The sequence below is a fragment of the Ptychodera flava genome (assembly GCF_041260155.1).
Source record: "Ptychodera flava strain L36383 chromosome 23 unlocalized genomic scaffold, AS_Pfla_20210202 Scaffold_23__1_contigs__length_28996876_pilon, whole genome shotgun sequence".
Taxonomy (NCBI): domain Eukaryota; kingdom Metazoa; phylum Hemichordata; class Enteropneusta; family Ptychoderidae; genus Ptychodera; species Ptychodera flava.
This window is the reverse complement of record NW_027248277.1, coordinates 10,850,883-10,878,846: the sequence shown is the minus strand read 5'-3', so window position 1 is coordinate 10,878,846 and position 27,964 is coordinate 10,850,883. Positions and strand designations below refer to the sequence as shown.

Below are 27,964 nucleotides of genomic sequence, written 5' to 3'. Positions count from 1 at the left end.
GTGAGGAGGGATCCCACTGGCGATGAAAAGATGCACGAAAGCCAGCAACCACATAATGGATGGCTTTGACCTGGCCAAGCCCAAAAGCTAAATCCTCTACCTGGACACGAACAACCTCATAGCAGGGAGATGATCCGGTCACTGCCCATGAGGGACTTCCAATAGGTGGATGACTGGAAAGCTTGAGGCGACCATCGCCACCCACCAAGGGCGAACCTGAAGGCTACATCCTCTAGGTTGACCTCGAGTACCCTGTGTGAGCTAAACCAGGCTCACAATGATTACCTTCTCACCCCAGAGTGCATGATGGTTCAGCAAAAGTTGCTGCCGGTGCATCATCATAAACCATGCGCCTCTTTACGGCAGTAGCTACAGAGAGATCCGCGGATCTGTCGCTGGTTTCCAGTGCTAGCTGAACAGAGCCAATCTGAAAGTGTGTCTCATAAAATCGTATAAATTTTTAATTAGCAATACACATCGACCTGGCTGATCTTGGTGCTCACCACCGCACCACACTCATTATCGACGAAGAGCCTGCAATGTGTAAATGTTTAATGATTTTGGACTCAACTGCTCTATCCACATCCAAATAGACGTCATTGATAATTTTTTACAAGGAAAAGACGGGTTCCTTTGTGTGAGGACCAGCGGTGGCAAGTCTATATGCTACCAGGCAGGTCGTCCCCATCGTGTTTCACGAGCATTATATCAAAGGGTATATCGCATAACTCACAGAGAAACATAGACAAAGTCGCAACGGGTATTGTTTAAGGCGTGAAGGGGTTACGTAACCCATCCATGTTTGCCGCGCTTCAGGTTGCTCCACCTCTCTTTTACGAAGAGTGCCGACCATGCATCCTTCGGTAATTTTCGGATTTTCGCCAATTGTTAAGCGAAAGTATGTTCAGCAAAGTTTGTGTTGTTGTTGTCGTGTGGTGCTGAGCGGAATTGACATGCTGGCAAACGGGAGTGTTTTGAGTTTCAGGAAAGTGAGCTTTACCGTTTTAAAATTGCTCTCATATTTTTATGTATATATAATGACTGTGTTTGAACCAAATTTGAAAGTCTTTTTTTATCGATACTGTCTGGTTTTTACTCAATGGTTTACGGTCAGTCATACCGTCTTTTACACGTGCGTCAAGGAAGACATGTTTATGAAACTGCTGGAGTGTTATGTTGTGATTGGCGTGAAGCAGTGTTTCTGGCCTGAGAGCTCACAAAGTAACTATGGTTGCTACGCGACTGGCAGTACGATGCCATCTCGTCGTATTTTTTGCATAATCTCGTGCAATTATCAACCACAAACAAAGCCTCCAAAAAGTATATATGCGAGGCTCCTGATCGTCTCTACAGTCCAAAATCAGCGTCGTTCAAGTCCGATTATAATTCATTAATTCATCACAAAAGTTACGCTAACAACAGAATCAAACCAAGAGGTTTAATTTGCTCTATGGATTTGCTTCTTCAGCCAGTACGGGGACGACGTGGGCCTGGGGCCCTGGCCAGTTTTGTTGCAGTCTGTGGTCTCTTGTGTTCATACCTAAGCCATAGTATTCACGTGGTGTCCCCACTGCTCTCGATCATGACAGAAAAAGTGTCAAAATTTGAAAGCTGTCAGATTTAATGCAACATATATCGGAAGAGATGCAACAGAACCAGGGGATCTCAGAGCCTGAAAGTTCGATCGTGTACAAACAGACAATAAGGACCTTGTCTGTGGTGTACAACCCGACATGACTTTGTAAAACAGATTCGTGATTGGCTAACTCTGACGACATATTCTCATTAATAATTAATTAACCCCCATTCACAATTCCGGGCAGTTTCCTAGCGTAATCTGCCAGAGCTTGATTTTTTTGGCGTAGGTCAGCGGAGTAGAAATCATGCTCTGGCTTGCGAGAATGACCTCGAGGTTGACCCCGAGTACCCTGTTGAGCTGCACCAGCAAGAGCTCTTGGAAGGGCTCTAACAGGAGGAAGTCGGCAACCCTCATATTTGAAAAGGACTTCTACAAGCTGATGAACAGCTCTGTCTTTGGGAAGAATATGAAGAACCTCCACAAGCTGGTCGATGGGTGGCTTGTGTGCGCACATGAGGAGGACAAGCTTCTGTGCCTGCTGGCCAACCCTGCCTATGAAAGAGCCAACATCAGTGATGATGTAATCATGGCAGTCCACCTGCACAAACCCTGGCTCGTCCTTAACCACCCAGTGTATATTGGCATGAGAATCCTTGATCTCGCAAAGCTCCACATGTATGACTTCTTCTACAACTAGATGAAAGCGTAGTACTGCAAGCCTTGATAACTGCTCTACGGAGAGACTGATTTGCTCCTCTTTGAGGTCAAGACAAAGGATGTCTACCAGCATATGGCTAGGCACTGGGCCCTTTATGATACGTCCAATTACGTACCTGCATGATCACTTCCTCTACAGCCAAGAGAACCACAAGGTGCTTTGCAAGATTAATGACGAGAAAAGGACATCTATCGCCGAGTATGTGGGCCTGAATCCAAAGATGTACCAAAGCCAAGAGGCTGGGGAGGTGGTCATCAAGACGACAAAGGGCATGAAAGAAGTGTACTGGTGCGGCTAATCCATCATGTGCAGTTCAAAGAGTCCCTCTTCAGCTGGGGCCTAATGTCCAAGCAGCTGCCATGTGCCGGGACAAACCAGTTGTACTGTCCTTCTGCCCCATTGTTTCTGAAGAAATAGTAGTGGGCCCTCTTGCTGTCTGGTCTTGTATGTTGAAGAAGCCTTTTGTGTAGAAATATTTGCTGTCGATGCTGATGAAAAAATCCTGGCAATTGAAGTTTGCACCTTTGCTCAGCAAGGGGCCTCTATGGGTGACACATGTGTAGCCATTAATTGCCATGGCTTCCATGTTCCCTCTTGTACCTGACGTCTTCATGATGCCGAACTCGAAGTAGAGGCTTTATAACTATACTCGTCATAGGGGCTGTTCCAAACCTTGAATGCGCATTCATCAGGAAGTGCAATCTCCATCTCTTCTGGATCTCAACGCCTTAGTGCATTATTCCTGATGGTGGCCGAGCCTCAGTCGTCTGGACACTCATTTGTTGGGCGCACCACTCTCTGCCTTATTGCTGTGAGCAGCTTCTTGTACCAAATGTAATGCATTTTGTGTCTTTCTCTTTTCCTAGCAACCCCAGTGATCGTCTGGAAGACCTCGATGGCAATGCAAGTAAGGGTGACTGCCCCATGGCCGTCGGTATGTCAAGGATGAGATCAGCCAGCATGCTGCTGATGAGCACGTCTTTAGTGATGTTCAGGCCCACATTAATTTGATTTTGCACTTCAACTTGTTACTGCGCTGGTAAGAAACAGCTGTGTTCTTCACATAATCAGCCAGCTTGTGGCGTTTGTAAAGACTGAGACATGCATCACAGTTATATAGTTTTACATACAAATATCCTTGTGATTGAAATATGTATATGGTTTTTGTGGTGTGGATCAGCTTCAGTACCCAATATTTTTCCCAATAACGTTGCTCTTCACTGTCTTCTTGGTCTAGGAATACATCTATTCTGTCCATCCTCTTGAAAAAGCTGGCCTACTGGCACTCTGGCAAAAAACAGAGAATGGTTCGGTATAAGAGCTCACTCAATAGCCATCAGCAGGGGTTTGCCTTGAGGGCATGTCTGCTCGCTCTCCACAGGCTGCACCATTCTAGATCAATGGTGAAGCCAAATAGTTCTCTGTGTTTCTGAAGAAACTTTGGGATATTCTTTTTGCCGAACATCTACGCTGTCAGCCTATTCATTTTGTAGTATAAAAGCACCGCCATATATATCCACAGCTGCTCGCCCATGAAGCTGACCATGTAGCCAGTGGTTTTCAGGACAAAATGACGATGACGCATAACAATTCTGGAATTATATCTGAAACACTATTTTGCAGCCACTCCCTTCAGCACCTCTCCATTTGCCACGTTATTCTTTCCGTATGGGGGCAATCGCCAAGGTTACCAACTTTCACACCTCACAGACTATAGACTGAGAGCAATTGCTGTGATCACCAATCCTGTGGTAGTTAGCAGCACTCCAATGGTGAGTCCTTACCATTTAATAGCTCTATCAACTTTGTTTTTAACTCCAGATCCGGATTGTTAAGGACTTCTTCCATGGTGTTGTTAGAGCTATTCTTTTTTGTGTATTATGTTTGTTAGCAAGTATGTGGGTGTAAGTGCGTTGTGAACTCTACAGCAGGTGGAGGGGTCACAGTCAAAATTGCAGTCTGTTGTAGGCAGTACTGTATATACGGTCTGTTGTGGGAAGTGTTGGCGACAGCCTGGCTGTTAGATGGGAAACTAGGTGAAGCCAGCTACGTTTTATCCGGCCCTCCTCCTCTTCCTCTTTCTTCTCTGGGTCCGTACATCTTTGCGAGGTAGCCACTTGTATTGCTCCCACATGACCTTTGGCGAGTATGTCCACCCGTTTTTAGTGATCCAGCGCATGCTGTCAAAGGAAGACAGGGAACCTTGTTCAGGTGCTGCCGATAGATACAGTGGCCCACAGAGCGCAGAACATCACTTTGGACAAAAATGCCCCACTTTGTTCATTCAAAGCGCTCACTTTTTGTCTCATATATGTCGAGTAAGCGTATAGAGAGTAAAATCCATCTTCCATGCAATGTTGAAAATTTTGCTGAATTTTCTTGCTGCACAACTAAATATTTATGAAAGAGTTGCAGATTCCATTTTCTTTTATGTTTCTCTTTCCAATATGATATTTTGGCGATAATTTCATAGAGGAATTCTTAAAATACCTAATAATACTCATATGCAAAAAAAGGTGAAAACACGGCCAACAGCAAAAACGATCATGAACTCGTCATTTCATGAAAATGAGAGAGATAATTAAAAATTAAAACAATAGTTTTCGTTAACCTTCATAAGATGTGTAATCTCAAACATTGTAAGAAATAACAGCAAAATGAAAAAGTTGAACCAACGAGTTTATTCAGATGCAGTCTTCATTTTATGATGTGCCGAATAAGCTTGATTTCCTATAGAAACAATGGCGCCATGGCATATAATGTACCTAACATATTGCACACTTCTTACCATATAAACTTCCTCAATTCTAAACCTATGAAGGTGAAAAGTGGCATGGTGATCGTTTGATCGATATACAAAATTTGTATCATTTTAGATTTTTGAATTTCTTCACAAAACTTGTCTTATTTGAATTTTATTTATTCTGGTCACTCAAATATATTGTTTGCCGTCGATAAAACTGCGATCAGACGGCATTTGTATATGCAGAACAGAGTTCTAAAATGACGCATATTAATGACTAAGCATCCTTTAAAGTGTACAGACCAAATACCTGTCATCTCAGGAATTCATTTATTCTGATGTGTCTCAAGTCCAAAGTATCATCATTGCTGTAAGAAATTATGAACGCTCTTTGCTTCCTCAGCTTGACCTGGGGGCTCGCCTTGGTGACTGCCACGGCAGCATTGATCGTGATGTTGAACTTGAAACCCGTCCATGTTGCTGCAGACAACATTCTTACTGCTGCAGGGATGATTGGTACTTGTCTTGAGTTATCGTCTATACTTATGTTGTTTGATGCATCAACAGGGGCTCTTGTGACGCGGTAGACAACCCAACAAGATCGGTAACACAGCATATTAAAATGTCAGTGGTGTAGAATCAAAAAATTCATCGCAAATCAATGATGAACAAACACAAATTCATAAAAATTCTAGTACCGACAGAGAAATATCGAGTATTAAAATAAATGTGTAAACGACAAAATTTACACATATTTTTTAATACTCAATATTTTCTTATGTTTCACTACCTCTCACTTTTGCGTTGCAGGACTTTGAAAATAAGTTCTGAAAAGCTGATTTTTTTAGTTTATGTTTAAAAGCAGTCCGGGTCCCATATCCACCACATGTGGAATATGGATTCATCGTAGTCATATACCTGTAGTATGACGTCATACTATAGGGATAATTGGGTCTATGTATATGATATACAAGTCATATATATGGGTTGTTATGGAAATATTCATGATATGATCTGAACACAAGGGCGGCATGCGAGCAGATTACGATTGATGTTTTATTGAAATAAATTAATACAATGTTCACTGGCACTCGCAACTGGCTGAAAGTGCTGTCAGGCTGGGGGGAAATGTACTGAATGTTTCAAAGCCCATTTCTGCAGAGTGCATCCATGCTATAGTGGCAGGTCCAATCCTCCTGCCAAAAGGGGTCTCTTTGAACTGCCTGTGTGAATGAGCCACGTCAGCATACTTTTTTCACACCCTTGGCCCTCTTGATGACTGCTCCCCTTGCCTCTATGATCAAGTACATCTTGGAGTGTAGGCCCATGTTCTCGGTGATAGGGCACCCATTCGTCCCTTTATCTTGCCCAGCGCTTCTAATTATCTACGATATAGAGTAAGTGATCTTGTGGGTAGTTAGACATGTCGTAGAGAGCCTGGCGCCTGACCATATCCTGGTAGGTGTCCTCTGTTGGGACCTCGAGGAGGACCGAGTCAGAATCCGTTGAGTGCAGCTGGCAGTACTCCCCATTCTGGTCTTTCATCTGAGTGTATGAGAAATCATAGATGTGGAGCTTTGAGAGGCTCCGTATGCTCGTGCCTATGTACATGGAGAGTTTTGAGAATGAGCCAGCACTTGTGAAGCGGAATGCCACGAGTTCATCATCAAATATGTCGTATCTTTTCCTCATCATGGTCCACCTCACAGCCCTTTCTTGATGAAGAGGTGCTGGTCGTAGCCAGTGAGTACATCCACCATGACCCCATCTTTGTCAGCAGTGTGTCCCAGGAGAGACCAGCGCTGGTGTAGTAGAGGGCCAGGTCTAGGCTGTACTTGCCAAGGCTTGTCTTCCCGAAGCTCTCGAATATGTCTGCCTGGGGGAGAACGTCTGTGCACTTTTACAGATTATGGTAGTCCCAGGATGAATCAGCAGAGGATCTTCCAGACTTCCCTTGTGTGGATGTAGTCGCAGTCTTTTATTCCTGAGCCTGAGAGCTTACTGGAAGGCCTCCTTTGGTGGGAGCTGGGGCTCAGCAAAGCACTTCCAGTTTCCCGTGTACTCGTAGGGGTAGATGCCTTTGCTGTGCAAGAGTGCACGCCACTCTTCTCAGGTCTCATTCTTTGCTGTTATGCAGAAGATATCTGGCGGTCGGCAGCCACAAGCTTGTCTAGGGTTTATCAATAACTGGGTTCTGTCAATGAAACGGAGCTGCCTAAGAGAGAAGGAGATATGTATTTCTGTGTTTGTGTGGATGCTGTTACAATGTAGAACCACTGCACATGATGTAAATACTAAATTTAAACATCCAGTTTAGTTTTTATCCGCAATGCGCAAAGTTCAAACATTCTTTGTCAGACCCTGGCTGGTATAGAATTTCTGTTTGAGATGTCAAAATGTTGGACATTAATGGCAATTTTGTATACTACATTGTGCATTTACTGTGATATCAACCCATCGTGTTCAATGAGGACATCAAGGAGTGTGACTAAGTACTAAACCACGGCTTTCAAACCGATATAAAAACGTTCAAGGTAACAATGGATTAATGGAATTTCTGATCGAGAACGTCCAACTGTGTGAAAGACCGTGGACAGTCTCTCATAACAATTTTATGGTTCACTTGGTTGTAAATTAGTTAAGTTGTGTGCTATTGCTTTAAATTTAAAGAGCCACGAGGTCATTTTGCCTAACATTCGCTTAGTCCGAATGTCTCGTTTGAGAGCGAAGTGAAAAAAAATTCTAAACAGCACAAGCGGTTGTCAACAATCAACATAAATGTATTTTTGATAAAAAATAATATTTACAGCCAAAAAGGCGTAATATCACGTACTTGACAAACTTTGAGTAGGTGAGTATCATTTTAGGAGAAATATTCCGTTTAAACATCTTTGGCGATTGCTCAACTAGATAAAGTGTGGACGAATAACTTAAGATGAAGTGTACTTTAGACGTCTGACCATTTTAGACAACATGACAGGACAGGGTCAAAAGTTACGATTTGACTCGATCCGCCGACGGGGTACCTGCAAATCTAAGCACATATGCTCCGTGGATTATCAGCCATCGATTTGGTAGTAACCGCATTACTATAGAAAAGTTGATCGCGGCATAGATAACAAGCCCCCTATTTTTAAAACACTGGGCTATTTGATTGTGACATGTAGGCGAAGTGTTTACCTGAAATGTTTATAATCAAGGGTGAGAAAAAACAGGTCAAATTTAATATATACGACCCGGCTACACGATTGCCTAGTATTACATCAAAATAAAGGTCGTGAACTGAAGCGGTTGTTAAAACCTCTCCTTTTATGAACAGTTTCACAATTTTATTTGCGAGTCAGGAAAAGCGACAGTATGCTGAAATTCATTCATTTTAGTTTATCATTCAATATTTGATAAGCCAACGACAGATTTTGTTTTACGTCAGCAATCGAAGCCTCCCTATAAACTTGCACGAGATTATATTGATATTGCCAAAGACATCGCGACTTTGTTGCCGTCGCAAACCGAACCTTTGGGAGCACAACAGCAGAATTTACAGAGGACCAGACGAGGCATATCCATCGTGGTATGAAATTGTATAGGGCGCACTTTCTCAAACGGTCACTATATCTTCAAGTTCCTATGTAATAAAGCGTGGGAGGAGTTTCAAGTTTGTGCTCTTTGTTTATCTATCGTTTCGCTTCAGCCAGGCGAAATGTGATAAATAATTCGAAATTAGTCAGGAATGTTACCAAGACACTTCAGCGCAATGGTATAGATCATCATATCGCAAAGATTAACAACACAAAGAGCTATCAGATTTTGACTGAGCTATGAATTTGACGAATATTGTAGTAATGAAAGGCGAAGTGGAATCCATTAACGTGTTCGTGTTTGCAAGGATGAGAAGAACCAGCCAACAATTAATAAAATATGCGAGTCCAACAGTCATTTGTTTACGTTTCACGACAAACGACCTTACAGGACCTTTCTTAATCAGCTGAGGGAGCCGCTATTACTTGCGGACTGGGGTCGGAGGAATTTCATCGGAAACTCTGAAATTTTGAGTAACCCCCCCCCCCCCCCGCCAACCCTGATGAATTTGAGTAACCTCCTCTCTAACACAGAAATTTTGACTAACTCCTTTACATCAAGCAATGTATTTGTAAAATTTACAAAGTACAGCAATAGTAAAGGCCTTTCATATCTTGGTGTACCCTGCAAGATTATCATCGGTTATCTCATAAGGTTGAAGAAGATGAATTCAACAAAATGAAATTCAAAGTCACATTAAAATGTAGATCTAAGAGTTCATGCTATAACCAATATCCAACCATATAGCATTGTTTAATTTGGATGGGTATCGTGACAAGGTTCCCACAAAGATATATGACAAGCAGGATTTGAAAGTACAGAGGGAGAACACATGGGAGGATGAGGGGGGAAGTGTCAGAGGAGGTTGTACTCTCTCTTGTGTGAAAAAATGAGAATTGAAGTATGCAATGGTGCAGTTTGCTGCAATAGAGGTGGTTTCAATTTGTAATTTGACAAAAACTGTGAGAACAAGTACCCCAAGGGGAGAGTGCTAGAGGGGGTCCCCCTCTGGTATCGAAAATTTTGAGAAATATATGTGTGACATAGAGCAATCTGAGAGGGTTTCAAGTCATTTTACACCCCTCCTTTCTCTCCACATTTTGAGCAACTCTACTTGTATTTTTCACTTTTTTGAGTGATCCCTCACATTCCTCCGACTCCCAGGCCGTAAATAATGACTGCTGCCAAACGTAGAATGCGCCCCGGGAACAGATATTCGGACTTTAAATTTGTACTTAACTTTTCTGGTACATCGCTTGTATGGGCTCAGTTTGAAGCTCTTGGAGTAAATAATATTTCACCATTTGCTTTTAAATCGAAAATGTATTTTTTTACACAGTCAACATTTTTAATGCCGGGACATGTTGTTTTAGATCTGGTGCCAGACTGTGCACAGTGACCCCTGATTTATTCATGATCTTGAAGATTGTCAATGGTTGAAATCTTCATTGAGGAAAGTTTGAGGTAAAGTTTTTGTCGTTAACTGCCTCTGCGACAAACTCAATTCATTTTGATGTTGGGGCACCGCATTGCTTTAACGTTTCTTGGAGGCAGGAAAAGAAATAGAAGAAAACAAATAAACGTACCATCATCCCTATGAAATTTTATCAAATATCTGAAATGTATTGGTTTACAGATTCTAATCATGTTACTCCCAATTCTTATCAGTGTGTGAAGAAAATACTAACAATGCTACATTTAGCTAGGGTGTTCGTATTTTTTAATGTTGACTAAGCCATTACACCTAGGTCCAAATACAATAATCTCGTAAATGTGCCACCGTGGGCATTGTCAACTGCTCTGTACCTCGTATCGCCATAAAGCTACGGATTGTGATAGTCCTGTCGTCTGTAGTACCGTCGCTTCCTTTATTGCACGTTCTTCCGGTTGCAGCTTACTTTTGAATAACATTCTGGAATAACTGTCACAATCCAGACAGTGGTGGGAGCCGCCAAAGCTTACCGCAGAGCACCTTAGTACACCAGATATGCCTGTAAGAACAACGAATGAAGTGGGTAAGGGGTAGCAATAGACAGTTTCTCAAAAAGCACTCTCACGCACGAAATCTGTCAACACCGTACTCTCTCAAAAGGTTGATAGTTCTCGAGCGTGTTTGTGTGCGATGGGATCGTGTCCCAATCATTTGCCAACAAGTCACGCGATTGTGCGAAAGCCCTTATAGTACATGCTGTTTACAGGAGCGATCACACCCATTTACCTATCGCTAGTTGTTGAGTGTATGCGTCGTCAAGACTTTAGAGAAATTGGAGTTTTGTGTTTAAATCGCTCAAATTCCAGAAAAAGTCAAGTAAAAGCAAGGGTACCTTAAATATAACAATTCACCACAATGTCATCAACAAGCTTAGTGGTGTTACATTGCTCATGTATTACATCTGCGATACCAAAGATTTAAGATAAATTGCAATTTTTATCTCGACATAATCGTCATCTCATACCGAACCTTGTTGTGGGACGCCACCAGTGGTAGAATTTGGCAGCGTGCCAGACACACAAGCAAGCTTAAGATGATTATAATATGTAATTATAGTGACGTTCTAAATGTTATCTAACGTTCACTGGCAATGTACGAATGAAAACTCAGTTGTGTTGACTTTCTTGAAAACGTATGTTTTTTTGTGGCTTACTGAAACTATTTGGGTAGTTCAAGGAGAGTACTGAGTATATTTTTACGGCGTGGTGCAGCACAAGAGCAGCGCGCCCTCTATAATGTTCTAATTTACACTTTGAATATGCAATGAATCCGTAAAGGATGAGCTAAGTTCATAAAATAGCGATTTCAAGTTTACATAATTTGCAATATCATTTTCATTACTGAAACACAAACAAAACTAATATGTTCAAACTATTTGAATGTCCAGTGTCAAACTGAAACCCCTACCAAGTTAATCATAACTCTTAGACTGCTTTCAGGTACAATGTGTAAATTTAAGAAATAAAGAAGCAATTAACAATCAATGCAAATCTGCCGTGTTAAGTGTTTCTCACTGTTTCTGAACACCAGGTGAAAAAAGAAGGAAAACATGGTTTCAGAACGTATTGTCTTAGTTGTGGAAGCATTCCATAGTCGTAATTGGTCGCCACAGAGGGCGTTGTTGAACACTCACACCAACTGCGAAAGTTGTGTGAATCGGCAATGTGAAGATACCCATTACTCGCGTCAAATGCTTCACACTTTCATGTTTATACTTAAAAAACTTAGTTAAAATATGTATCGTAACAACAACTCGGACATCTAACTTCCCCGAAAGTTTCCTTCTCTTTATTAGCTTTCATTGAGTGGCTCATGTTTACTTCCAAAGAAAGTGTCTCGTTTCTAACAGACAAGATATGCTAACTATATACTTACTCTCTTTTCAATCATTTGTAAATAATCTTAGAACGGTATTAATGAACTGATAAGCGACAATGTAAAGAAGACAAAATTTGTTCGCTGCATTTTTCTATGTTTGTAGCGATATACCTGTGCAATGAAGTCATCTAGCATATCGTGCGATATAGTAAGAAAATACGAAAATCTGAGGGTTGAGACAGTATGATATGCCAGGTGACTGCATTTGTACACAATATAAGTCAAAATAATGAAATTTGGCTGGCAAATGCTATCTTTCAGTAAAACGTAAATAAATTGATATCTTTCGGTGTAAAAAGTGCAACAACGGTAGTGTAGGGTGCACATACGACGTCGTTGTGGCAATTATACTTCACAAAAATCCGTATTTGTTTCAGTTGCTACATATGGAAGGGGTTGTTAAGTGGTAAGAAGTATATGATGCACTACAGATTCTCAGTTAGATGTCATTAGTTTGACCTGTGACCTTTTGAGTGCTGATCCGCACTGAGAAGGTCATGACCTTAATATAAATATTCACGGGTCTGTTTTATCATAATGCGAACTCACCTGTAGCAGGGTTCTCTTTTTCTGTCTCTGCATGTCTGTCACTCTGCGGTCTTTCTGTTCCTATCTCTATCTTTCCAGTCTCTCCCTATCTCTGTATCTATCTATTTATCTATCTAACTATCTATCTCTTCATGTTTGTCTGTCGTTGTCATTTAGGCCAAAATAAAAATATTAAATCGTGAGTATTTCGTATAATGGCGTTGTAGCATGAATGATTAAAGAAACATTTTAAACACTTCACTGTTTATGTTGACGACTTTACAAAATGTTCAATACTTTTTATTTTTCCTATGCAATAAAACTCATTTCAAATTGTATAGGTGATCGACAACAGTCACCTGATATCTACCACTGTCAAGTTTCCGTTCATATTTCAGCCAGTGGAGGCGCTATAGACAAGGTGGACTATAATGTCCGTCGCTCGAGGACGGCTCCCTACGAGGGGATGGTAGAGAGCGCCCTCTATCGACGGATCTTCTAGTCTATAGACAAGGCAGGTGTCAGCCATCCCCAAGCGCCCACGATTTAACATTGTCGATAAATGTACATGCTATTTGCCGTTTCCATAGGTACCTACAATAGTATTATAATGTTAATTTAAGGGCGTATATCAACACTTATTAGCAAGCTCATAAATCTTTGTTTTACGGTATATTTACACGCCTCGGTGATAATTCTGATAGTTGTAAGTAATCATTTGGATAAGTTACTTAAAATATAACTTCAGACCAAAGTCTTGATTCTAGCCAACACAATGAATAATACTACTTTTGCTTTCACCTGCAATTAAGTTTGTAGGTGCTGTGCGCGAAAATCGATCTCCAGCGAGAACATGGAATCAAATATAGAAAAAGACGAAGAGAAGAAACATATCAACTCAATTTGTCTGTGTGTGTCTCTCTCTCTGGCGTAAACTCTGCCTTCTATCTTGATATTATCTAGTGTTCTGGGTATTGTTCCTATAGCCCGTTACCCCTTTATTTTTCTAACCCGTTCAGAATGTAAAATCATTATGATGATGTCTTCAAATGTTTGAATAACCTGGGAGGAGACTTGGATGTCCACAATTTATGGCCGATTGATGACCTCGTTCCAAATTTAAAAACCTGAAAATTTAAAGTTAAATTATTTACAAAAGTGTGCAGCCATGCGTGCTTGCACCTAAATGAAATAAACTGAGATTGAATTGTTTATTTTGAATTCGTTGGCCATACAACGTTTCCCCGCTATACTGGCGATATTTTCGACATCAAAATAAATCGAGATAATGTCACAGAACAACATGCGCTTTCACACCTCATTCGGATAATGCCATTTACAACAATGGTCCTTCATAACTTACGCAGTGCTGGTGATTGAACTCGATCCTGCCAACCTGCTTTTCTAACCACTTTACAAAATTCAAATATATAAAAAAAATTGGCTCACAGAATGAAAGATTAAAATGCCCCGAATTAAGCAAATTTTAAATTAAATGCAAAGCATATTAATAACCTACACCCTGGTGTCCGAATTTAAATTAGCTTTATTAAGTGTCGCTAAGTCAGGAGACTGTTATGTCAAAAATATGTCCCACGGTTTTACAGCTCTCCTGTAAGTCGTCCTTTAAAGCAACGAACTTAAGCGTTCCTTCCGCTTGTCGCACTGTCGCTTTCTTTATTTTATACTGTAAAAACGCCGTGTTTCGGTCGCCGTGCATGTTTTAAATGGCATTCCTAAATCACGGCCACAATCGAGGCAACGGTTGTCGTGTGTCGATGCTGACCTGTAAGGGCAAGAAGTATACACAAGCAATTAGGCTCTAGTGGAACGCGGTTCATGACGCACGGCCGTTTTCACATTCTTTGTATAAAGGTTAAATAGAGTTCGCTTCTGGGACAGAATATTCAGATTCCCATTTTGTATAATAATATTTATCTTATCTTCCACTTTTGTTGGCTCATTTTGAAAGCTCTCCAAATATATAAATTTTGACAGCCTTATTTCGTTTGGAAATCGGAAACGAATTGTTTTTCCTTAGTATTTACCACAGGGATGGCAGCCATTTAGAATTTCAAGCAGCGGTATTAAGGAAATTGTTTCCATGGTTCTTAAATTCGCAATGTGAACCTTGTTTTTATTATTGATTTTGAAGAGAATGGATTAGAATTGCGCAAAGAAAATAAACAAATAAATTAAAGTAAAAGCCTTTCACAATACTGTCCTCAAGTTGCGCAATTGCAAACACTGGTGAAATTTGGCATGGAGCAAGATTAACAAGATAATTGTGATATAAAATTGTAGAGGGCGTAATTTATCAAATGTTCACTGTATCGACTACGGTATATACATCAACTAATAAACATTTTCACGGCGAGGTTGCATTAAAGTAGGATATACAAAAAAAACTCAGTTGTTGTTAACTTTTTTGAAAAGGTACGTCTGTATTTGTTTCCTGAGACCATTTCGACGTTCCAAGGGCAGTACTGAGTTCATTCTGAGCAAGTGCGCCCTCTATAATATTCTGGTTTACATCCTGGACCATCGAAAACCTTTAGTCTGGTTCCCTGAGTGATAACGAAAATAGGGTCAAGTATGGGCTAATGTTTGTGTCAGAATTTTGACTGCATATTTATTAATGAGCACAGTCACCTGATAAGATCATGTGATCAGCACATCTGTACAGTGGCAAGCATTGAACGTTGAATTAATTATTTGTTTGCACAGCTTCACTTTTAAGTCTCGTCTATGATCTTTTTTTATGGTATTTAGTGCTGAAATGACGATTATCGTCTATGATTTTTTTTTCTCGGACGTGACCTAGTGACCATGGTGACTTTTTGCATGTGCGACAATGACTCCAAAATAAATGATTTTTCGTTTTTCATTCAATATCGTCATAGGATGCTTGGTTCAGGAAAACTATGGAGGTAAAATGACTCCATGGGCATACGAAATCTAAATTTGAAGGTAGCTCCAAGTTTGAAATAATTCAACTCAATCACTGCACTCGTACTATTGATCAATGATAGATATGCTCATAATGTACCCGACCCTATTTTCGTTAGCAGCGCAGCTAGCGGTAGAAATGGGTCAGGGAACCAGACTACGAAACCTTATAAGACGAGCAAAGGCCGTATAGATTGATTTTTTGTACAGAGGATTGGCAAGATCACTTCAATACTGAAGCAAAGCATAAAGTATCTATAAAACTATTTGAATGTCTAGTCATGTTCATGGTAACTTTTGGAGTCTACTGAGCAAAAAGATTAAATTGATTAATTGAAGGAAGGAATGCAGAAAAAACAAAAACAATAAATGTAAGATGATAGTCTGCCATGTGAACGTTTTTCTCACTGTTTTAAAACACCGGATGACAAAAGCAGGAATACAACTGTTGCAGACAGTACTGTCAAAGTAAGTTCTTTATAGACCACAGAGGGCGTTGTTGTACACTCGCGCCAACTGCAAATTCTATGACTGAGCAATGCTAATGGACTCATTACGAGCGTCAAATTCTTCAGACCTTCGCGTCATTAGAGAACCAAAATTTCATAAGATATGTATAGTAACAACAACTCAGACATTTAACTTTCCTGAGAGTCTTACTTCCTCTTCCTTAGCTGTTATTAGGTAACTCGTGTTTTAAAAATGTCTTTACAGAACAGACAAATTGTGCAAACTGTCTTCATGGTTTTTAATAGAGACCAATATTTACTTGCGTTTTTTTGCTTCAATCATTCGTAGATAATCATAGAAAAGGTATCAATTAACCAAAACCCTAAAATGTTGAGAAGACCAATGTGTTTATGTATGTTTGTGGCGATATATTAACATAAAGTAGTCTCATCTGCTTTTGTTTTTAAGTTATACACTTGTTTTTATGAGTAATTTGTAATATTGCAACAATCAGCTATAGGGCACTTCACACCTTTGAGAAACTTAAACAATATGAAGACCCAATTCTCCCAAATTAGTTCCAATCGTGCTTTTGTTGACTATGGATTGGATGCACCAATCAGAATATGTCACCTCAGTGTATGCGACTTGAGCTGGTGCCATGCGCATAACAGCTGACTTTGATCAAACTTTCCTTGGTGCTCGGGTAGACAATCACAAACAAGCGGCATCATGGGTATTAAGATTATAGTAGACTTTGTCGTTCGATAGCGAGGGACTGGTCCGAAATTTCGGACAGAAATCCAGTGAAAACGGTTTATACCATGATTATTTCCTAATACAATGCGCAATCAAAACTCACATGAACACTCATTTTGCTGTATTAAAGACTAGAAACCTTCTTAACCTTCTTAAACTTTTATTTCAGCGTAACGAACTACCGTGTAGCTTAAAGATGCAATATTTAAGTATCGTGCTAAAACTGAATATTACAACATCTGTGTCTGCCGTAAAACCGTAATGCGAGTTACAATGTGATTAGCTGTTGTTATGATAATTAACCCTGAAACCACACTATCGGTTTCGTAGATTTTGTTGAATTTAAGTCAATATAGACACAGGTAATAAAATTGTCGAGCATCACTAAATGCATGGCTGTGAAATACTTAATTCCTTAAGTCATGAGTTGACCATACGGCTGGCCAAGATCATGTCAAATCTACAAAGGAAATCAGAAAACCCGCGAGTGATCACAACACAAGTATGCCAAGAATCTCTTCAAAATTTGATGATTAAGACTTTTCAACTCTACCCAGTTAGAATCTCGAGTACGGAGTCACTCTACAAACGGAACATTTCGCGTTTGACGTCATCCATAGCACCGTCATAAATTCAGACTGGTTGTCATAGTTCCATGTTATATTTATCTTAACAAAATATATTGTTTCAAGTGAGTGGCTCATATACACTACACACAACACAAAAAATCGGCTCAATGCGAGAAAACTCTCAGGGCAATGCAACAGCGATTGATGATTAAACCTAAATGATTTTATAACACGCCACATGCTCATTCCGTGTCGCGATTCGCCAGAATACGTCACGTGACGAGAAAATAGATACGTCTAGTCCCCACCAAATCGACAAAAGTGACGTCAGAGGGTATTTTTTGAAAAGCTATTTCCCTAGGGAAATAGCTCTGACCAAATTTGGAAAAGTGCCCGGTCACATGACCGTAGTGTCGTCTGCAGCTTTGCAACAATGGCGGGTGACTAGAACGTGATGTGCGTCCGGGATAGGTGACCACACATTCTCTAAAACAGATTTTCCAACATTTTCCAACATTCCAACAGCGTAGGAACTTGAATAGCTCATCGACGGAAAAGATTAAGGTGCAACTAAGGATGTCGCTAGGTATGCTTAGAATAATTTTGAAAGAAAGTGGTACCACGTACAACTGAAAGCGCCGTGGAAACATCGCCCAGTAAACTTGTCACAATGGATTGTTGCGGTACAAAATATCAAAACACACTAAAAACTATATAACAATACAACATGAGCATGTGGTGTGTTATAAAACACCTATAGCCTGGTCTTTATTCGGGCTATAGCGCTCGTCTATTACCCCTCGTGGCCGTGTGTTACCAGAAACACATCGCTATACCCCTCGGCCTACGGCCTCGGGAATAGCGATGTGTTTCTGGTAACACACGGCCCCTCGGGGTTAATAGACGGGCGCTATAGCCCTCATGACCAGGCATTTCCTCAACATGTAGTTTGTCTCTTTGTCTGTAAAGGTTTTTACTACGAAGAGAGCCAAAATATTCAGTTTTTGAGTGAAAAATTGCTTTGAACGAGTGAATTATAAGACGGTACATCACCAAAAAATCAATATACATACTAGAGACTGTATGCGTGATAGAGCGTACGCTCCTATTCCTAATGCAAGCATGTTTAGCCGAACTCGTCATGTCTCACAAGTTAGGCAGAATATCTTCCGCGCCACCATCTGCGACAGAATGAACGAGGCAAGTTAGGCAAACGTGCATCTTGCTTGATTTCTCAGTAGTAATATTTTTGCGTCGCTGAACAACGATGAAGTGCAGCTGTTAAAACGCGCCCAGAATTGTTAGTCCACCTTACAATGTTTTTGCATCGCATGGCATTGCATTCTCTGATAAACCCGACTGAATAAACAAACAAACAAACAAACAAAATAAATTAGTAGATAAGTAGAAAATATCGTTTACTATTTACTATTTTTCTCTTCAAAATTTTGCCGTAAAACAATTGTAACATGTGTTCAACTTGTGTGAAGGCACTATATTGCTTTCACGGGCGTCAAGATATCGTCAGCGGCATTTCCTCCGATGAAAGCCACGATTTTCAAGCCGCCAATCATAATGAGGTTTTGATTGTCTCTCTTGTTGTAATACAATACTAACATTACTGATTATTACTCGCTAAACGTATTTTACTGTGATATTCGACCGAATGTTTTAAAAGTCTACGATTATAATTTCCCCCGCGCAATCAGTGAACTTTTGCAAAATCTGCACGCTAGCCCAGTCTCTTAACTTTACCAGAAATTCGAGTTAAAAGTACGTGTGTGCCTCATTTTGTGCTAAAGCACGTCCCAATTTGACTCGAGCATGTTTGATGTCAAAGGTCACGTGTGGTACTAGGCGTTTTGAACTTCCAGTCCACTCACAATGCCTTGAGAACGAGAGGTTCTCGTAAGGTTTAGTGAAGTTGATTCTTAGTTGATTCTTATAGTCATCTTGTTTTCATGGTAAGACATTTTTGATGTATGTGGAGAAAAAAATGAAATGTTTAAATGTACCAATTTTTGCAGTCACGTATTTAGTTTGTGATCTCAAAAATGACTCTGAAATATGCTCTCTGTTTTGACAAGCAATTCTAGTCGTAAAAAGGACTTCCGTCAAAAACGGCTGGCAATTTTAGACGTTACGATAATGTAAAATATTGACTTCTCGAAATTAATAAGATTGGTGTCAAATTTCGAATTCTTTTTTCTCCAATAAAATGCTTCATAGTCACTGGTGTTACTTTTTACAGTAAGACATACATTGAGTTTAAAGTGTCCTTGAGTACAATACTGAAAAAGAAAATTGAACGGCCTTACCAAGCAAAGAAAAATTTTTTTGACTCACACTGTTGCATTAAGTGTCCTCTTAAATGCCAGTCAAAGTCTGTGCTACCAGAACCAGAATTGTCATCATCGACAAGTTCAGGTACGCTGCTCCAACACCACTTTCACCTTTTAGGAAAAATGTACCTTTTTATTCATTCCGTATGAGCATATTTGAATCAACTTGATTATTCATGGGCAAGTAAAACTTGAACATACCCGTGATTGCACGACGTGCTACTAGGAAAAATGAGAATATTACAGACTGTGACTAATTTTGAATATTGTCTTGTATTTGAATGAAAGGTATCGGTGGTTACTTGATTTTCGGTACGGGCATTGTGAAGTACTACGATTCCCTAAGAGATATATTATTTGGAAAAGTGTGTGCTTTATATCCAGAATTCAGTTTTCTTCATATTACTGATAATGTGAAAGTTGAACTACTGATGCTTAAAACATCTGACTTGTTGGCAGACTATATCTTTGATGCTTATAATATGAGAAAAGATACAATGTATAAGTTAGAAAGATAAACTCCTCTCACTCAGAATACTGTTACTTTTTTTATTTATTTATTTCTTGTTGAAATTGGTTATCTGTGTCTTATAAGCCCAAGGGGCTGGATGTGCAAGTTTTAACAGATATTGTACTACACATGTGAGCAAATGTAAACTTCAAGTCCACGTAGGACACGTCAATAAATAAAATACAACACCAACTACAACTACGAGATAGCTTAATCAAAATCGCCGAAAAATGCTACCGTTGAGACCATAGGCAGAAAGTGTATGTACAGGTTTTTTTAAAATACTTGCCTTCTTTGGTAGTGCCATCTGCGTCTGTAACAGTTGCACCTGTCTGTCCAGTTGGATCGTCCGGTGCTTCAGTAGTTGGTGGGACACCCGGTGCTGCAGTAGTTGGTGGATCACCCGGTGCTGCAGTAGTTGGTGGATCATCAGGTGCTGCAGTAGTCGGTGGATCTATAGGTCGAAAAGCAAAGAATATTTTTCATTCGATTTAAGATGCTTAAGTATCACTTGACAGTCGGAGCTTGAAAATAATAAAATTCAAGTACGTACGGATTCATTTTTAGTGTTCGAAGCCACAAGTTCACACATTGTACCGCGTGGCCACGAAAGTTTGCACACTTACTGAAGGAGCACGTTGATTCTAAAAAGTCCGAACGCTGTCCAAGATTTGTTCACAGTGCTGACTGTGTATTTACAATTACATCAAATCCGCTATCATTTAAATCATTTTCGCAAGATTAAGTGCGTAAGTTTGTGGACTTTCATAGCGCCAAGGAAAGGTGGTTGTTTGTGGAGAGGGACTATCGCTAACTTTGAACCCTGCAAGCTTTGAAGCTTTTCTGCATCTAATTATTGACACAGATGCGCTTTTCTAAATGTTAGTACAATGCCAGTATTCTTTGAATGAGCCCTCGTTACTATGCACGGCAATTTTCTCTGTTTTTCGGAACAGAGAAATACGTAAACAACTATTAGAACCGTTGGTGGCGCTCTACAGCTGGATTTGAGTTCTTGCGTGAGTTGTAATTGTTTGAATTGCATCAACTTATGTAAGTCTCGCGAGAGTTGGCGTGTATTTTAAATGGTGGTGCGCACTGAATTCAGAGCCTGGCTTATAAAATTGATCGAGAATAATCATTTCGAGCCAAATTTTGTGCTGTTTGGGGACAGAGAGCTTCCTGATAAAAAAATCCATTTTCGGGTAGGAATTGTGGTAGATAATATATTTTATTTAAAGCCCCAATAGCTGCGAATTTTATACATATTTCCATGATTTTATTTTCAAATCAAAGTTGATTCGTATAAAAGTGCTAACTGAAGGACGTGTATAAAAGTATCACTGCTTGCTGATTTGGACCATGCTTACACATTTTTACAGGCACTTATAAAATGGATCCCCACGGAAAAGTACAACAAACACAATATTTCCTACAAATCATTTTGATCATACAAGAAACAAGCATGATGCCATTTACTTGAATGCACAACACACGATGGCCAACATTTGTTGGTGTAATCTTTATTTTCTCTGTCATATAATTTTTCTTGAAAATGGCGGTAAATCTAAAATGATGTGAAATGTTGGAATTTACATGCCACTTTCGACACTTATGACAGTGTTATACACTTTTTAAATCTTTAATGGGTCTTATTCAAATAAAACTCTTGGAAAACTATGGCTATTTTGAGATCGTTTTGTTACGCAGCTATTGGGCTTTAACGCAATCCGTGATCAAGTAGTCAAAATGGCGGCCTCCATTGAAGACCGTAAGTGCTCTCTTTTCAAACTCGCAGGTGTATAGAGATTGCATGATCATGTCTAATCCAAATCAGTGGGACACTCACCGTCTCCTCGACTCCACTGCAACACAGCGAAAAGTATCGGTAGAGCACACGACAAGCGGATACTGCTAAATCTGAAAGAGAACCACAAAAAAGTGCTCAAAATAGGGTGAAGAAGTTAAACAACTCTTTGTTTGAAACGAATTTTTGTCACCGACAGTGCACCGTGAATACAAAGCGTAAGAAACTAAAGGGTTTTCCTTTTTAATACACCGTCATGTCGGCTCGCCATTCGGTACATTATAAAAAAATCGGAAATATGCTTACCGCCTCATCTTCGCTGATCGCGATGTTCTCGTCAGGACGAACTGAAACGACACGATTGCGAGCGCCGCATTTATAACACAGCAAGGATGGTGATTGGATGTTGCTATGGATACTCGTTCGGTTATTTGGTTGTGTTTTCGCACGACGCGGCATTGCTAAGAGTCGTGACCGATGAATTTGTGTCAAGTCATAAAATTAATGTGATGTCATTTATTGGATGAATGTTGTGAAATATATCATTTGTGAATGTAATTGTTGTTCTATTTTTCCATAGATACCTGCAATAACACTATAACTTTCAACCTACTAGCCTCTATTTACACTCCCCTAGAAGCTACGATTGAATTATTTTTCAAAGATTCTCTAGTATTAAATCGTTAGAGGTGAAAATAGTAATTTGATTATCTTACTTACAAATAGTGATAATACAACAGTTCGCTAAAAGCAGGTCCTTGGGCACCATCATGAATTGCAATCGAACCATTTTCACTTTTAACTTACCGACTGTAAAAACGTTCAAACGTACGATAGGAATTCCATTAAGTTCGCGTGCTATCTCTTCGTCAACCTGTCTTTCAGCTTCCAATTATCCATGTTTCTGTCTCTATCTATCAATCTGTCTGTCTGTCTGTCTGTCTGTCTGTCTCTCACTCTCTCTTTCTGCCGACACCCGTTTTAGTTCTGTATGTTCATTAATTGTCGCACCACATTGGCTGTTCTTTTTCCATCGAAGTTGAAACCTAGACAAGTAAGATAGGGATTGTACAGGCAGACAGAAAGAATGGTAGAGCGAGCTTATAAGGGGAAAGCACACGAAGGGAGTTGAAGAAGAGAGACGAGAGTGCAGGTGTAAGAGTGAACATCTGCAGTCTAGCTGGGCGGAATGTTACTACTCGGGTAGCAATAGCTTTGTGAATCGGTCTTTCTGACGGATAAAATTTAACCCAACACTTGAAAGTGCAATCTTCCAAGCAAATCCGTTCTAATCTCATCGCAAATTGATCAATATGAAAATAATATAAAACATCTTAAAAGTTTTTGTTTGTGAATTGTAAATTCCTTTTGAAAAAATCTTTCAAACTAACTCGTTCTAATCCAATCGCAAAGTCTTCCATATGAAAATGTTATCACATGGTCTGGAAGCATTTGTTTTCAAATTGAAATACTCATGTTGCTGCCCATTTTTATCCGTGTCTGAAGAAAATACTAACAATGCTACATGTAATTAGAGTGTTCTAAGGCATTGGCACTTTGAGTTGTAAACATAGTAATCTCGTTACTATGCCACCGTGTATTACCTTCTCCCTTTAACACTTAACGCCTCAAAGCTACGGATTTTGATATTCCTGTCTTCTGAGGAAAAGCCGTTTCCTCTACTTTACCTTGGATTGACTGCTAGGGGCCGCGCATTGGTATGGCCGAATACCTCAGTGGTTAGTACATCACCGAGGCTTGTAAAACCAATGAATGAAGTAGGGGTTGGGTAGTTTGATTTCTAAAAAATCGTTTTGTTATGGAGTCAATAGCGACAGTCAACGCGTCAGTGCTCCATGATGGTGTAAACATAGGCAAGCCAGTATACTGGGCAAAAAGACGTGCTTGATTGTTACTGTTTTTATATTAATAAATCTTGTTTCACCTAGACACAAAGTATTTATAAAATCATGACTTTATTTGACCATTCGCTGCGCTATGCCAACAAAAAGGGAGTTTGAAAGATTCGTGCTATAACAGGCCGGCCTTATCGAGTCCTTTGATAAGCAGGGCCTTGCTGGAAGTTTTTTGGATACGTAAATATTCATATTCAATAAAAGGTACGGAGACAGTCCGAATATTTTTCTGTCCACAAAACCAAATCTCACGCATAAAAGCTGTCGACACGGTATACTCTTTTTTCATGAAACTTTGATCCCAAAAGATTAATAGTTCACGGGTTTGCTTGTGTGCGAATGGATTGTGTCGCAGTCACTTACAAACAAAAGTCACGCGACTCGATTGTCAGCGAAAGCACTAGTACGTGCTGTTTGCAGTACGATCACAGGGCGTTCACCTATGGCTGGTCGAGTGTCTGCGTCGTGACGACTATAGGGTACTTGTCGCTCTGTGTTTAATTCGCTATAATTCCCGACAATGTCAGGCGATAACACGGCAACCTTCGATACAAAATCCCTTTCAATGAAGTCAACAAGCTTAATCATGCTAGATTGCTCTTGTAATTCATCAGCGATACTAAAATATTCAATGCATATTGCAAGCGACATCATGATATTATCGGCATGCCATACCTAACCTTGTTGTCGGAACATAACAGTGGTAGAATTGGGCAAGGAGCTGGACTGGCAATATAGTTGTTATATGAAATTGTAGAGGGCGTATTTTTCAAATGGTCACTACATCTTCATCAGTAAAGTAGAGGAGAATCTTCCTCAGTAAAGTAGAGGAATCTTTTAAGTTTGTGCCCATCAATTTGTTTATCTATTGTTTCACTTCAAGTTCTGTAAGGTGCAGTTCTATATAAATACGCATTATCGGGATTATTACCTAGACACTGCGGTGACGATATAGAATTGGCAAACACATATATTTATAACACGAAGACCTATTAGACTTTGACAGAGCTATTTAAATTTGACGAATGTTGGAGCAATTGAAGGCGACGCGGGGACCATAAACGTTTGTGTATTTGCAAGGGCGAGAAGAAACAGCCAAAAATTAATAGAATAAGCGAGCCCACCAGTACTTGTAATTATGTAATTTTCCTCATGCCACTTAAAGAAATTACTTTGTTTGCCGTCCTTTGATTTTTGAAAAAGCTACCAACCAGCTAGGGAAAACACACAGAAAAAAAAAACACAAGTGTGTTAAAATAAGCTCAATTTTAGTTTGGAATAATATTTTATTTGTAACAGAGTTAACATTGTGTCTGCGTTCTTAATTTTCTCTGAAAACGTATCAAAGAATCAAAGAATTATATTTAAAGCGCCTCAAAGGGAAATTTGTTCATGTATGCTACTCCTAGTTCAAGCACAGCATTACCTGTTATATGAGCAGACACAATTAGCGGCTGAAAAAATGAGGTAATTATGGAAAACCTTCACTGCGATGCGTTTCTGACCCTAAATGACATTAACCTCCGCACACGCATGTGAGCTGTTCTATGCAAATAAATGGATCAAAATGATATTGATGGCATCGTCACTGGTTGTGAATATTACGTGAGTCCTCTGACACATGTTTTTCAGTACCATGTCCCGGTTTAATAAACGAGACAATGGTACTTCAAGTCTCGTTGTGTATTCACAATTATATCATACCAGTATATTGATGGTGCAAATGCAGCGATCTGATTGGTCGAGACGCGAAAAGAAACGTGTTATATTCGCGATGTACCACGGCTGACAAACGCGCGAGCTCACGGCAAGAGCAAAAATCCTCTTTTTGACTTCCATGCCAGAATTTCAATGTACTGTTATGATATAATAGCAACGAATCACACCCAGCGACGGTATACCACTCGATTTTGCTAAGTCGATTTCATATATGCCGTCGCTGGGTGTGATTTATTGCTTAAATAACCCTCTTCATCATGTCCCATGGCGTACATTATTCGAAAAGACTTTCCGAAACAAACTCATTCACTTTCTTATTTGAGCACAGAACTGGCTGCCACGTCTCAATGAGGCAGGAACAGAGAAAAACAATTGGAGAGAGAAAACGATGGTAGAGCGAAGGCATACAAAAAGAACGGCAGAGCTAAGGGACGACATACGAACGAGGTTGATGAGGAAAGAAAGTGCGCGTAAAAGTTTGAACCGAGGCTCGATAGTGCGCCACTGCCTGAGAAGTCAAGAGGCTCTTCGTTGATCACGTGACTTTACAACACCTGCCGGTTTGCAGTCCCGGTTGATTTGACTGCTAGGATAACAATCTGTTTGACTCGATCTTTCAGACACGAAAATACCATTGAATACTTGAATGTTCAAAACACAACCCTTTCTAACTACATTGCAAAATGAAAAATCTTATCAAATAAGGTATTGGTTTACAAATTGAAATAATCATGCTGCTTCCCATTTTTATCCGTGTGTAAAGAAAATACTTACGATGCTACATGTAGCTAGGGTATTCTTAGCCAGATACAGCAAGCGTTGTACACACAGTAATCTCGTAACAATGCCATCGGGTATTACTTTCTATCTGTAGCACTTATTGCCTAAAGCTACGGATTTTGATATTCCTATCATCTAAGGTATAGCCTTCTTTCTTGTACCTTGGGATGAATGCCACAGTCCGGGCTGTGGTTAAGCCGAATACCTCAGTGGCTAGTACATCACCTAGATTTAGGAGGTTGGGTAGCTTGCTATTTAACAATCGTTTTGTCATGGAGTCAGCAGCGATTACGTCCATCACGCGTTAGGTCCATGGCAGTGTACACATAGCCAAGCCAGTATACTGGGCAAGAAGATGTGTTTAATTGTTTAATAATATGATTTCTTACTACTTTTATATAATTAATGTATTCCCGTTTCTGTTTCCTCTGTAGATGCTATGCTGTCTAGACGTATGAATCCATGGATGTACCTCGTTTATACTGAGAATTGGTTTTATATTTAGAAGACACCAACTTGAGTGGACGCAGGAAATACTCGGCTTCAAAAGTATTTGTAAAATCAAAGGCCTTTTTTTGCCGTTGGCTGTGCCATGCCAACAAAAAGAAATTTAATATGTCGTGCTAGATATATAGCTGTGACTGGCCGACTTTATTCAGTAATCTGATCGGGGGCCTTGTAGGTTTCTTGGGTTCCTAAATATTGATATTTAATAAAACGGCGGGCGACGGTCCGATTTTTTTTCTATCAACACAACCCACTCTCACACATTAAATCTGTCGACACCGTAAAGTTCATTAAACTTTAATCACAAATAATCGATAGTCTGCGACTGAAGGTATCGTGTCGCAGTATTTGCCGACAAAAATCGCTCGACTCGCGCGCCTGTCAGGGAAAGCCCCGTGTAGGTAACTGTATATAGTTGTCATCGCATACAGAATACTGTGCAATGCTCCATGGAGCATTGCGCAATTCAATTGCAAACACTGGAGAACTTTGGCAAGGAGCCAAATTAGCATTGATAGCTGTGATATGAAACTGTAGAGGGCGTAATTTCTCAAATGTTTATTGTATCGAGTGTGTACATCAATTAATCGATTAAACTTTTTAAAGCATCGGTCTCCACACCTACATGCATTAAACCAACAAAACAAAACTCAGTTGTTGTTGACTTTTTGAAAACGTTTATCATTATTTGTTTCCTGAGACTATTTGGAAGTTGCAGAGGCGCGTTCGATTAATACGATCATGATCGTGATTGGCCAATCATGATTGTGATCGTGCGTTCGAATACGCCCAATAACAATCACGATTGACAATCACAGCAATGCCCTAGGTGTCATTGTATTGGTGCGATAACAAGGTGGCGGACAACACAACTGTCGGTGCTGAAAGCAAACAGCGGAAATTTTAAAGTTTCAGAGAGTAAAATTTTAAAGCATATTTTGAAGCGAATTTAGTAGAAGGATGCCGGTTTAATCGCCTCAAATATTAAAAAATAAAATACCTTGATTTACAACGAAATAAAAAAAACATCAGTGTATTTGTTCGGAACACAGTGCAGGCTAGGTAGACGCATTACCGAATATAGGAGTGCATTCATTAGGTACAATAAACTATTCCACACGAAGATTTGATGGAAACA

At 39.9% G+C, this 27,964-nt stretch overlaps 1 protein-coding gene across 1 annotated transcript in view; it reads right to left on the bottom strand.

Moving 5' to 3' along the window:
* Positions 1–6,743: 6,743 nt before the first annotated feature.
* LOC139123754 (uncharacterized) overlaps positions 6,744–27,964 on the bottom strand; it is a 59,678-nt gene continuing 38,457 nt past the window's right edge. Inside the window, exons 9-10 of the mRNA XM_070689908.1 lie at positions 20,387–20,551; positions 6,744–6,916 (exon numbers count right to left, since the gene is read on the bottom strand). Coding sequence (XP_070546009.1) covers positions 6,744–6,916; positions 20,387–20,551 — 338 coding nt within the window. The remainder of the gene's footprint in view (positions 6,917–20,386; positions 20,552–27,964) is intronic.